Raw genomic sequence first — 14,544 nt, forward strand, 5'->3', positions numbered from 1 at the left:
CATTAAATTGATGTTTTTTAAATTAAAAATGGCGCATTGAACGTCACCATCTAACTGGTTGCATGAGACTTTATTTAAAACTGCTTTTAAAAAGCAAATTAGCTAATTTGCAAAGTAATCAGATTTCCTCAGAGTTTTCTCCTATTCACTCATCTTTCCAAACTGTTACAGTATGTTTATATTTTATAGACTTGTAGCCATTGGTTAACTTCCGTTTGTTGTAATTTTAGGCTGAAGAGCAGTGCCTTACACAGGTTAGAAGATTCCGTCTAACTGATACATATGGTTTTGGTTTTAGTAAGCCAGATTTGAGAGGATATGAAGCTGTGATGGGAATTCTCAAAGATGATGAAAGTGAGGAAGCCCACAAGCAAGTAATGGAGATATCTCAGCTTGTCTGTGGACCAGAAGGATCCAATCTTGTGATGTTGAAATTGGCCAGGTTTGGCACTTAACCACTCTGCTGAAGAATGTTAAAATCAGGAATTGGCATCGAGACCAAAATCCATTTTAATCCTTTACTATTATTCAATTTTGTACCACTTTTATAGTTTGAAGTCTGCATGCGTGCTGTGTGGATAATATTATCTCAGTTTTTACAGACGAATCCAGGTGTCAACATGTTTTGCCCATTTATTCTTCTGCTCCTGGCTTCTGTTCAAATATTTGAGTTTTCATTATTGCTATTTCCAGAAATTTCTTTGTACAGAGAGTTGTTGGAGTTTGGAATGATTTGCTACAGGGAATGGTTGAGCTAGAGACCACTGAAACTTTTAAGGGAAAATTGGATAACTATTTGAACCAGATCCCTGGGATGGCAGGACTGTCATATGAGGAGAGATTGGGTCGACTCGGCCTGTATTCACTTGAGTTTACAAGAATGAGAGGGGATCTCATTGAAACATATAAAATTCTGACAGGGCTAAACAGACTGGATGCAGGGAGGATGTTTCCCCTGGCTGGGGGGTCCAGAACGAGGGGTCAGTCTCAGGATACGGGGTAGGACATTTCGGACTGAGATGTAGAGAAATTTCTTCACTCAGAGGGTGGTGAGCCTGTGGAATTCTCTACCACAGAAGGCTGTTTAGGCCAAGTCGTTGAATATATTTAAGAAGGAGCTAGATAGATTTCTAGACACAAAAGGCATCAAGGGGTATGGGGAGAGAGAGAGAATATGGTATTGAGATAGAGGATCAGCCAAGATCATATTGAATAGTGGAGCAGGCTCGAAGGGCCGAATGGCCTACTCCTGCTCCTATTTTCTGTGTTTCTATGTCTTCTGTACTGTAAGCTGACAGAGTGATTTTTGGTTTACTACCACCCTATTTATGCCTAGAAATGGGGCAGTAGCGGGACCAAAATTAGATGATGGATTGACCCGCCAACTTGTCCACCTGTTCCAATTTTCAGATGGACCTTGAAACAGGCATAGGCCTCATTAGTATATACAAATCAGGGTCGCAAATGACGCAATTAAGACCCAATGCCATTTTTGTCTCTACCCATGTTCCTACCGTCAGTTCCTCAACCTGCCCACAAACCATAGTGGTACAAGTCAGGGGGTCGCTGCATCCAGCTACATTTAAAGGGATCCTTAGCTGCAGTAAGGGAAAGCTGGAAGCAGGTCTGGTTAACATTTTTACAGCAGTCGCATGTGTGTTTTGGTCCTTAAATACTTCCAATATTTAGTCTCCTTGCTTCTGTAGGCACTGCAAAAATTTTCCCTGCCACTATAATTAACTGCTCCCTTTCACTCTCAACACTTCCATCCCTCACCCTTAAGGTGCGGCTGCTGGCCCATCAAGATGGGCCATCCCACTGAATCTCCCGTCCTCCATATAAGGAGCCCAATTGGCGCTGATAGCTCGCTGATTCAATGATAACAATGCCAGAAGATTAAAATTGAACGGGTCTCACGCCAGTTACACAGGTGGGCGGAGCAGACCCTCACCCACCGTCCGCTCGATATATTCCCGAAACAAAAATTGCCCCCCATACGGGTCTGTCATTTCTTGAAGTTGTGTTCAATAAGGTAAATCAAACAACAAACTGATTCGGACCTCCCAAATTTCACTGAACCCCTGCACGAGCTCTCAGTCTTGAATTTTTTTGGGATTAAATGCCGTATTGTCCTCCCTCTAAGGGAGAGCACTGATTCAATACCATTTGTTGGCAGATTAAAGGCAGTTTACTTGTGTGGCACTGCGCCCACAAGAAAGCTGTTCGAAAACTGCCCTCGCCAATGTCAGAAAACGGTCCTCCCCTCCGCCTTGGCTGATTGAAAGACGGGTCGCAGGGGTAAAAGGTCGGTGCTTAAACCTGCTGAATCGACTACTGGGAGGGGGGGGGAATAAACATCTGGCAGAAAATAAGAAAGATGGATATTAAAAAAAAAATGAATTTGATCAATCCAAATGTAGAATTGGAAATATGCACAAAACATGGATATTTGAAACTTTCACAATTGAAACATGCACAGCATTTCCTGCCAGTTTTAACCTTTAATCTGTTGTTTTTCCAGACCAGTAAAATCAACTGATTATGTCCACTGGATCAAACTGCCACGGTCTGGATGTGTAATACAAGAAGGCATCTACTGTAATATTTCTGGATGGGGAGAAACCAAAGGTAAATAATCAAGGTTTTAACATTTGGGAGGTGGAGGATACTTCGGTAGCTATTTTCCAGACTTGATGATGTGGCCTGTGTTAGATCATTTAAATTCATCACCCACCCCAAAACGGGATCTTTGGTTTTTATTCATAAAATATACTGAGGGTAAATTTGCTTGCCCTGTCATATGGGAATCCAGCACGTTCTCTTCAGTTTGTACCTGTTTTTTTTTGCTGTATTCTGTCCCTGTCCTTTCCTATTACATTCCAGCTTGAATGAACTTATATTTCACTCTTCCTGACAGCATGTCATTAACTCATTTTTAAATCAGTAGCACTGAAACCATAACTCATGTCATGTTACTAAATCTAAATATTTCTAATCTGTCTCGCAATGCTCTAATTATATTATTGTGGAAATTCAGCAATGAGAAGATGGGCATGAACTAGCAAAGTCGTTCTATTTCTCACGTAAAGTCTGAGATATCAAGGTTGAAAGATACTGGGGTAGATTTTCGTCTTCACTGCCTGAGCAGTATTCTGGGAAGGCAGATGACACATAATGGAATGAAAATCAGGCAGGTTCTGTAAAGGGCCTGAGAGCTGCTCTGCCACATTACCACCCAGCCAGTGAAGGCAAAATCGACGTCAATGTGTCTCTGTTCATCCCTGGAGTAGAGGCAGGATGAGAGCACTGCCAGTGCTATACTCTGCACAGTGTTAATTCCACATCAGTACTAATAACACACAAAGCACTAAGAACATTCTTAGCTCTACCTCCTCAATGGTGCACTTTCGAGTAATCTGAGGGTGGTACAGGAATGCAGCCGGGAAGCTTCACCTGCCCCTAACTGATCAAAATTCTGAATGAAATGATTGACTTCAGTGGTTTGCACTATCTATGTACAAAATAAAACCAATTTTCACACATGCCCTGCTCCTACAGATAGCTTCGGCTTTTTAGTGGAAACTTTGACCAACAGTTTATTGCTTTTTTTCCAGCCCAGAAAGCAGGGAATTGACCTACTCCTAATCTCTTGTCAATCCTGCTGTTGAACTAATAGGTGCTGTCAGAGTATGCCAATATGGCCTGCCTTTCCGACTACCACTTCTCTTTTTTCTCCCCCCCACCCTTGATGTTCCCATTATGGACAAAATACATAGGCCCGATATTAATGGGGAGCCAGGGAGGTCATCGGGCGAAGAATCTGGTAAGGCTGGAGACGTGGAGGCCCTGTCGATCGTAATGGCAGGGCCTCATTAGAATAGTGTTGGGCCACCTCCCACCTGGCAGACGGTCAAATTGGCAGACTGACTAGAGGGAAAACTAGCAGCAGGTGGACGCAGACGGGGACCTGTGGGGATAGTCCCCGGCATTCGGAAGGGAGCATCAGCTCCAGGCCACTATCGGGAGTGCAGGGGCGGTAGGACGAGAATGCAGTCTGGAGATCGGGACCCTGGGGGAGGTCTTTTTTTAAATTTATTCGTTCATGGGATGTGGGCGTCCCTGGCGAGGCTGGCATTTATTGCCCATCCCTAATTGCCCTTGAGAAGGTGGTGGTGAGCCGCCTGGAGATCGGGACCCGGGGGGGAGGTCTGGAGATCGGGACCCGGGGTGGGGGAGTCTGGAGATCGGGACCCGGGGTGGGGGGAAAGTCTGGAGATTGGGACCCGGGGGGGGACGTCTGGAGATTGGGACCTGGGGGGGAAGTCTGGAGATTGGGGAGGGGGGGGGGGGGGGGGGGAGTCTGGAGATCGGAGCCGGCGGGAGGAACGGAATCTGGAGATCGGAGCCGGCGGGAGGAACGGAATCTGGAGATCGGAGCCGGCGGGAGGGACGGAATCTGGAGATCGGAGCCGGCGGGAGGGACGGAATCTGGAGATCGGAGCCGGCGGGAGGGACGGAATCTGGAGATCGGAGCCGGCGGGAGGGACGGAATCTGGAGATCGGAGCCGGCGGGAGGGACGGAATCTGGAGATCGGAGCCGGCGGGATGTCTGAAGATCGAGGCTGGTGTGGAAGGAATCTGGAGATCGGGGACCTGGGGATGGGGGGGGAGTCTGGGGATTGGGGGGAGGAGTCTGGGGATGGGGGGAGGGATCGGGGGGTGGGGGAGTCTGGAGATCGGAGCTGATCGAGGGGAGTCTGGAGATCGGAGTCAGGGGGAGTCTGGTGATCGGAGTCAGGGGGAGTCTGAAGATCAGGGCCGGGGGAGCAGGCAGGAGTAGCAAAAGGCTTCCTATGAGGCCTGGGGGGAGGAAATATCGTAGTTCCCAGTTTGTTGTTCTGTTTCATGCCTTCACTGTGGAGCTCTGCTCAATAACCAAGGAACTATTGGCTGACTGTTGGAGGAAATTCCTCTTTTTCCATTCCATTTTCCATCTCTTCCCTCCCTCGGGCTGGTTGCTAAAATTAATATTTTAATTGCCAGCATTTCCTAGGATGTCCTGTTAATTATATTCCAATACTTTTGTGTGTAAATAGAGCAGTACATATCTAGCATGTGGACAGGTATTTTAAACTTTGTTTCTTTTTCTCTTTTCTCTTTTAGGTACTGGCTATGAAGGCGAGCTAAAAGTAGCCCAGATCCCTATTGTTGGGAATAAGAAATGCAATGAGTACCATCAAGGAAAAATCCAAATTAATGAATCTGAAATCTGTGCTGGAGATGAAAAGGGGACTGTTGGTACATGTGAGGTAAGAGAAACATTTAAAGGACAAAGAACTTTAAAGGGAAGTGTGTACTTTTTATCAAACTGTCAAATCCGACACAGTATATAAAAAGCACGAGAGAGCTACAGCTTTGGTTAACCTGTCAAATGTAAACCTAGTGCATTTGCAGGAAAAAGCCGATCCTGATACATTTAATTGGCAAAGCCGAAATCCTAAAACAAATACTTGCTGGGAATAAATAACGTGCTGTTTGTTGCATTGTGGAGCTAGCCTGGCGAGAGTAATAAGCAGCGTATAGTCCATTATCACATATGCTGTTGGTACAATTAGTGTTTTAGGAAATGTGGGGCATGTTTTCCTCCACTCAGTAATGTTAGTGGTGAAGGTCAGTACAAGTTTAAATTGGGGAAGTGTGCTTTATACTTCTGTTGACTTTTTTTCTTTTTGCTTACATTAGGATGAGATATTACTCTTGATTTGCAATTTTTTTCGTAGTTTAATGAATTTGTGCAGAGCACCATGAGCTTTACTTATTTGCGGGAGTTGCTTGTGCATTTGTGTTGATCAAGAGATGAAAGATTGTTGAACAGCAGCAAGCTGAATGTCAGGTCTTAGATCTGTGTTTGAAAGTCCAGCTCCAGATCCTATATATCAATCTATAATAATTTGTGTGAATCTAATTAAATGTATAATTCATATTCTTAATAAGTGTATGAATTAAGATATCTTGGAATTAATATTGAGGTTTTAGGGTCCATTTAGGAACTCAATGAAAGAAACCATGTCTATACCGAGAGACTTTACAAACACCCTAATAGAACATAGTAATTTTAATATCATTCCTTGCTACTCTGAGTCTGTGTGCACCTTACACCGAGAACATGATATACAGTAAACCCTTAATTGTTAGACCATCTGAACTTGAGGCATTCTGCAAATGAAAGAAAGAAGATCAGTTTTTACCAGAACAGATATCATCATTTCCCCCTCAACTGAAATAACTACCCCAAAAGTGCAATTTATTATCATATATTTAGATTTGGAGCAGAGGATATGTTTTCTGTTGGTGTCTGTTGCAAATTAGGGGGTGACGGTGGGGGAAAAGAAAGAAGCACTGTTGAGATTAAAGTTCTGAATTGAAAGTAGCAATCTTCTGTACTGATGGAGTAAGAACGTATTAACAGAACGTCATCAAAATCATGAATCTGAGAATCAAAACGTATGCGAATGCTTTGAACATAGGAACAGGAGCAGGCCATTCAGCCCCTCGAGCTTGTTCAGCATTCAATTTGATCATGGCTGATCTGTATCTTAACTCCATCTACCCGCCTAGGTTCCATAACCCTTAATAACCTTGCCTAACAAAAATTTATTAATCTCCATTTTGACGTTTTCAACTGACCTAGCCTCAACAACTTTTTTGGGGAGAGAGTTCTAGATTTCCACTACCCTTATTTGTGAAGAAATGCTTTCTGCCATCACCCCAGAATGGCCGAGCTCTAATTTTAAGGTTATGTCCCTTTGTTCTGGACTCCCCCACCAAAGGAAATAATTTCTCTCTACCTACCCTATCAACTCCTTTTATCATCTTAAACACTTCAATTAGATCACCCCTTAATCTTCTATATTCAAGGGAATACAAGCCAAGTCTATGCAATCTGTCCTCATTTATTTAACCCTTTTAGCCCCAGTATCATTCTGGTGAATCTGCACTGCACCGCAAGGCTAATATATCCTTCCTGAGGTGTAGTGCCCAGAACTGAATACAATACTCTAAATGGGGTCTAACCAGAGCTTTATATAACTGTTACATAACTTCCACCCCTTTTGTATTCCAGAACTCTTGAGATATGGGCCAACATTCCATTAGCCTTTTTAATTACTTTTTGTACCTGTCCACTAACTTTTAGTGATTTCTATACTTGGACCCCTAAATCTCTCTGCTCATCCACAGTTCCTAGCTTCACGCCATTTAGAAAATACTCTGATCTATCTTTCTTGGGTCCAAAGTGGATGACCTCACACTTCCCCACATTGAACTCCATTGGTCACAGTTTTGCCCATTCACTTAATCTATCAATGTCCCTTTACAACTTTCTGCTCATGTCTACACTGTTTACTGTGCCACCTAACTTAGTGTCGTCAGCAAACTTAGATATATGGCTCCTTATTCCTTCATCCAAGTCATTTATAAATATAATGAAAAGCTGAGGCCCCAGTACAGATCCCTGGGGGACACCACTAGTCACATCCTGCCAATTTGTGTACATACCCATTATCCCTACTCTGACTCCTGCTTCTAAGCAATTTCCTATCCAACCCAGTAGGTTGCCTCCAATTCCACGCACTCTCATTTTTGTTTACAGTCTCTTGTGTGGAACCTGGTTGAATTCTTGAAGTCCATATAAATAACATCCATAGACACTTACTGATCTATCACATTTGTTACCTCCTCAAAAAATTCAACTAGGTTAGTTACACATGACTAACCCTTTACAAATCCATGCTGGCTCTCTCTGATCAGCTCATAATGGCTGTGCAAGTCTGATGTCAGAACTGCATGGTGTACTGTTCCCCAGCCTCTGACTGCCAGAAAAGAGCTGATGAAATAATTGATTCTTTTCAGTGATGATGAATAGCTCTTTTCAGTAATTAGAAATTAAATTGCAATGCTTCAACGTAAGTGTTTTTTGAAAAGCTGGCTGCCCTTTGCTGCCAGAATTCAGTGTTTGCGATGCCTGAAGGAGGTGATCTTGCAATCTTTCTATTGGAGCCAAATTGTCAATTTGTGCTAAAACCAGCTCTTCATACTTTACTTTTCCCATCAGTGCTGAGCAAAAGATGACGCTGCAGCACTGGCAACCAGAGGTGTGACTGCGAATTAATTACTTTGCTTTCCCTCTCTCAGGCACAGTTGGCCTAAACCAAACTAATTATTCATTAATATCATTCAAGCTGACTGTTTAAAGTCAATAAAATTGATAAAAGCAAAAGGATGTTAACATCTTCACTTTTTTAATACTGGTGGAATAATGGTGATACACCCCCTTAAATGACGACTTTCCTATGGAGTAATTGGAGTATTTATTGCAGTGGAGCTTTGGAGCTTGCTTGCTTTTGTTGCACCTTTAATTAACCTTCACTGTAAAATCCCAATAACTTTTTATTGCATCTGTGATTCTTTATCATAAAGCCCAAAGGTAAACATTCTAATGTGTTTTTTTTCCTTTGGCTCTGAATGTTATTTCATCAAATAGCATTCAGTTCTTGGATTTTTTTTGGTTGCATTAATTGTGATCTTTAAATTACTTTATTAATCTTATACTGTGCACATGGAGCTTTAGCTATTCCAAAAGAAATTGTTTTTATTTCATAAATAAGGCCATATATTTTAGAGAGATGACAGAAAATAAATGCAATAAACGGATGCTAACCATATATTTTTTTGTAATTACTTATATTTTGTTTGTGATTTTTGCTTTGCAGAGAGATTATGGTGGTCCTCTGGTCTGTAAAGATGGTGACCAGAATTTACTACAAGGTGTCATAATTCCTGGCCGAGGTTGTGCTAAACCAAAGCGTCCTGGAATTTTTGTGAGGGTGTCATACTATGTCACATGGATAAGCAAAGTTTTTAAGACATATGGAAGAAATAACCCCTCAAGGAGATGAATATAATGTGTGTCCACAGAAATCCCTAATTATCAAATACATAATTTATCAATTGAAGACCAAATGTCACTGCAGATACTTATCACGTCTGTTGGTATTTTCCTCTACAAATGATCTCTCTGACCTTTTGTTCATTGTTTTCACTAGACTATATCTGTATATCTGTATATCTGTGTATGTGTGTTTTTTCTTTAGGAAGGGTTCCTGAAGTTACTTGAAAAAGTACAACGACAGCAATGTAGCCTTTTAAATATTTCATGTAAATGTATAATTTACACTTGAAAATCTTTTATGTCTGAGTTTCTATACATTGGAAAAGCTGCCTGTCCTGTCCTGAAGACAGAAATTTCAGCACACGCCATAAAACTTACGTGATTTCATTCCAGATTAGTTTCTTGAAAATTCTCTTGCTCAGGTCAAGAGTGTTGATCCAAATCTTTTGACATTGAATCAAGGCCAACAAAGAACTAGAAATTACAATAATATGTCATTGAAACTTGACATGTCTTAACACCGGCTCATTTAAGAGCACTGTCCCGCCAACTGTCACTTATCCATAATTTAATGTAAATTCTCCAAGGAAGTGCTGTTTACACTTTATTCCAATTTCTGTAAGAAAAATTTTCAAAATGCTTTATGTCTGCTGAATTGGAATTCAATCACAATTTTAAGACTTTGAAGCTCTTGGTAAAATTCAAGTGTTACACTTTTATTTAAATGTTTCCTGTGAAGGGTAATATTCACCCCAAAGACTAAAGCGATTTTGAAGTTCATTCATATCTTTTTCACAGACAGAAATTTCTATTCACCATCCTCCTGTTAATAAGACAATCAGGTGACCTGCACCTAAGCCTCTACCTATTCCTTGAGTGAGTTAGACTGCCCCCATGCCAGAATGAAAGTGTCGAACCTCTGCTTGCTGGAACACCTCTTACAAACTGCCTGCAGAGAATCACTTTTACAAACTTGTGTCCTGCTCCTCTTGTGGTGTTGCCTGTACACAACCTTGCTTCTTCACTCAACTGCTGGTCAGACTTGGACTTTTTTAAACTTAGGGAATGAGAAACAAAACAGAAAAGCAGATTCTAAATGTCCCAACTTCCAAAGCCGGAGTATGGATGCTTCTGCAGCATCAGAGCTACAACTTTTGTGACGACATTGCAGTAAAATATCCGTTCAGCCTTTTACTTTGTTTTGCTTCTGTATTTTTGGACATTAGCGAATCCATTCTGTCCTGTCGCCTGCTGACCTCCGACCTCTGACTGTGATGGCAATTACAGAAATGCTGAATACTGTTTATCCTCAAGTGACTGCTCTTCCACCAATCATGGTTAACATTCAAGAACTGTTTACTTGGTGTAACAAGGAATTTGAAGCTGTTCCCTGAATAACCAGTTAAGTTGTTTTATAATGTGTGTCATGGTACACCCTTTTTATACAGTTGTGCATTCTGGAAGTTCTGTTCCTTTTCTCACTGGACAGTTCCTTTTCATAGTGTCAGTATGTTTCTAATTTTCCATTTCTTATCCTTTACTGAGCTGGTCTGAGAGGATAGAACTAATCCAAATAACTATTTAGCATTCCATTTTTATTCAATAATTCCTTTTTATCTGAACAGAGAATATTAAAAAAATCTCGGAGTACAAAGTACTCCTGTAGGACTGATTTTTTTTCCTCCACAAAACTACGATGACCTGGGTAAATGCCTTTGTTTTCAGATTGCAAAAGTTAATCAGACTGTGACAAAATGTAGAATTATGTTTGCTTTTCTGTAATTTTGTTTGTGTGCCGAGATTGTTGAGAGGAGCAGAAATGTTCTGAGTATAGTCATACAAGAAAAAAGATACAGAAATCTGGCATAAATGCCAGCAATAAGATGAAGCTTTTGGATCGTCTGCCTAAATTTGGGTGCCTTTGGGTAAAAGCAGCAGCTGGTGCAGCACTAAGTCATGCAAACCAGAAAGCCCCAGATTAAATCCTTGGTCTGTGCTAACTTAGTTGACCTGAGCCAGAGCAGCAAGTGATGTGTTATAATTGGCCCAAGTGCCACTGGGCTAGGAAGGGTCTGCCAGGTTTCCTAATATTGTTGTTATCCAGTCACTCCTATTTGGCAAATACACATGGATGTCCCATGAGAACAGGACTGGGCTCAACTGATGCCCTCCACGGTGAAAATAATCTGCCAACACTTGCGTGTCTGGACTCCTGTTGGAAATATGCTATTATTAATGTTACCAAGGGTTGTTAATCCTTAATAATAACTTCCACAATGTTTCGGGCCCGAGTGTGACCGAACGTGCAAGCTTTATTATAGACACAAGAACAACGTTCTAATGCGGTTATACCAAACAGCAAGTATTTATATCACAACATTCTAATACAGTTATATCAAATAAACAAGGATGGTACAACCTGTCCCTAGGATGATTTAAGCTGATCAGGCCTGGTATCTAGGGTGTGTGGACATCCGCCATCCTGAGAAACTGCTTCTAACTTTAGTGGGACAGTGCCTCAGTTTATATATCTTTCTGAAGCGTATTTGCTTCTGGTAGCTTAATGACATTAGTCTCATGATGTTGTCTGTCCCAGATATCTCCCCTCACCATGGTGCCCATTGTTTCGGATACCTTTCTGATATCCATTCTATGGTGTTAACTGGTGTCTATTCTATCTATCTTAAGGGGCATCTCCACATCATATCTTAAGGGGAAGGGACAAGCCCTTATCTTTCTGTGTATTTTGATTGTTTGGATGCAGATATTTAAGATGTCTCATCCTGTATATGCTAATCACGAAGGTTACCTTTTAACTGAACAAAGCTCCTGCAATTAACATAACAGGATTAGTCTGTGTTCAGATCCTGACTCTGATTATGCCTTGGGACATTTTGTTATCTGTTTCTGACAATGTGGTCTTCAATGTGTCTGTTCACAGTTTTATTGTCTTTGCAATATTCCTGATGTCAGGCATATCATTTCCTGTGGGATGCTGATTCCCTTTGTATTCTCACAGACGCAAGGTCGGCCCATAGCCTTGCTTTGCATGATGGGATACATGACTATGACTTGGTCTAGAAATCGTATTTCTTACAGCTCCATACTAAAAATGGCTACTTGTGGTCACTGAAGTGCGGCAGAGGAAGGCTGCCAGTACCCATGAAACAAATTTCTCAGCATTAGTTGGTGCTACCAGGAGAGGAGAAAATAGGGTTGGGGGAGAAGGGAGAACAAAACTGATAAATTGGCGTGTCCACTGGGTAAATGTTAAGAGTTTTCATCAAACATGTTACTAAGTAACCTTCTTGATTTTTTGTTTGTTTACCTTAAGTTCATTCATTATTGTTGCTTTATTTATGTTCATGTCTTCTAGTGATTACAGATGGTGGTTTTACACATTATGTAATGATTAGAATGGGGAAACATTGAGGGATAACCTGGTGTTACTTGTCCATTTTATCCACAGGCTCCAATGGTTGAAAGATATAAATGATTTCCACCCAGTTTTTTTTCATGCTGAACAGCAGTATAATTTTGAAACAGCATCTGGGTACTGTTACAGTATTGGTACTAAAGCTGGTGCAAATTGTGTCATCATTTGCCTCAATGCTTTTGTGATCTTTCACAAATGCAGTGCATGTTGGGCTAGATTTTGTGTATATATAAATATATCAATGGGTTTTATGGTTTTCATTATTTCTTTGTCGATCTGTTTGACAATCTGAAAGACTGAAAGCCGTTTATATTTTGAAATTACTTGATGGTGCTTCTAGCATCTAGAATTGCATTATTTAAAGCACAATTGCTGTATGTGGTTGTGCATCTCAAAACAAACCAACCGTACTAGCTATCAAATGTATAAATGTACAATCACCAAGTTAGTTCTGGTGCTTACTGTGATGATAGCAATAGTTTGAGATGACCCTGTACATTGCAAACAATACCCAGATAAACATGTCTTTATAAAGTTTTCAACTTTACTTTATCACTTGAAGAAAATGTTTTCAATTATCTTTCTCTTCATACTGTACTATCTAACTTTAGTATTTTACAAAGAACTGGTTTCTTTTTCGGAAAATACTTCAAAGGAATTTGTAAGTTGAAATAAGTAATTATGAAGGACTGTTGTTTGTCTTTCTCCCATCCTCACTTCCCAGCTCCCCAGGAAGAAACAAACAAACATACAGACAGGGGTCAGCAGTGCTGCTGGGGGATCTAAGGATGTAATTATAGTACAAGTGGAGCATTTGGCATGAAGCGATTTCACTTTGCAGCAGTTTGAAGGGCCAACTTTATGACAAAGTCTTGGGGACCTTATCTGCGATTTCTGAAAATATCCTCATGATGAGGGGAGTACCCTGCTGAGAGCACCCACTCAAAGTCAGCGCAATAGTGTAAATGCAGACTAAATCCCTGGAAGAGGGAATCTCTCTCCACTTCACTCCAGAGTTAGGTGGGCTTTAGCTTCAGATTTACGTTGCACAAGTTTGATGTTGATGTGAAATAGAAAGTACTAAACTTGTAATATAAATACACCCGAAAAGTGTCAATCTCGTGGAATGTTCTAAAGATTGTGATGTTACTGAATGACGGGGTTGCAATATAAAAACTGAACCTCTACAACAGGATATGGCTCAGATCACTGGACTGAGAATTCAGTTTGTGTAAAAATTATAAATTTCAATAAAAATAAGGCTTAGTTCCCCTCTTTTGAACCATAGTGCTTTTACAGATTAGGGTTACTATGGAAATAAAGTTGCTTGCTGTGTACTTTACACTAATGTTTACAAGCAACTCCCAATGCAGTGATGCTGTTTTTTGAGAGAGTTTTGAAACTGGTGAAGACAATTTGTGTTGCACAATCCTGGATACAACTATTGACTTGTTAGATCATGTTTGGGTTGCATATTCTGCAAGTGTTTCAATACAATTTGTTATCTTCTGTTGAGCAGGAGAGACTTTCAACCATTTATCCAAGGGAAGAGTTTATTCTACATCAATTCACATGTGCTATTTCGACCTGAAAGCTGTACTGATTGTTGAAAAATATTTTTGTGTACTTTTTTATAATTAACAATATATAAAATAAAAGTATTAGCTTGATATTTTAAGGCTATTTCCTTTTTTTATTGTGAATCTTGGTTTGCTACGCTTTACAATTTTGTAAGTCCAGCAAAAATCTGTACTGGAAATAATGGCAGCCAGTGCTACACTGGGGTACAGTACACTGAGCTGATCACGAGCTTAGCTCATTTGAAATATTAGCATAAGCATCAAGCATAACTTTGGCTTCTTACTATCAACTAGGCAATTGGGGAGGGATGTTAGAGATGTCCAATGACTCAAATTTAAGGGATGTGAGCACTTGAAAGTAAGTAGCTATATAGAGGGGAACACATTATTTCAGCCTTTATAAAACTTCAAAATGGATTTTGTAATATTTGGAAAGCAATGTGGAGGCACAAAATGGTGTTTGTGGGTAAATGATAGAGCGGTACATCGCCCAATCCCCTGTTTTGATTGGCAAAGTGAATCAGGTGGGTGCAAGGACAGTTATCCTATGTGGCATTTAAGAGAAGCCTCCCTGGAGG

At 40.8% G+C, this 14,544-nt stretch overlaps 1 protein-coding gene across 1 annotated transcript in view; it reads left to right on the top strand.

Annotated features, from left to right (window-relative positions):
- hgfb (hepatocyte growth factor b) overlaps nt 1-14,056 on the top strand; it is a 45,106-nt gene extending 31,050 nt beyond the window's left edge. Inside the window, exons 15-18 of the mRNA XM_068004941.1 lie at nt 299-442; nt 2,522-2,628; nt 5,164-5,309; nt 8,772-14,056. Coding sequence (XP_067861042.1) covers nt 299-442; nt 2,522-2,628; nt 5,164-5,309; nt 8,772-8,957 — 583 coding nt within the window. The 3' untranslated portion in view covers nt 8,958-14,056. The remainder of the gene's footprint in view (nt 1-298; nt 443-2,521; nt 2,629-5,163; nt 5,310-8,771) is intronic.
- Nucleotides 14,057-14,544: the final 488 nt, after the last annotated feature.

Source organism: Heptranchias perlo, chromosome 24 (assembly GCF_035084215.1).
Source record: "Heptranchias perlo isolate sHepPer1 chromosome 24, sHepPer1.hap1, whole genome shotgun sequence".
NCBI classification, from domain to species: Eukaryota; Metazoa; Chordata; class Chondrichthyes; order Hexanchiformes; family Hexanchidae; genus Heptranchias; species Heptranchias perlo.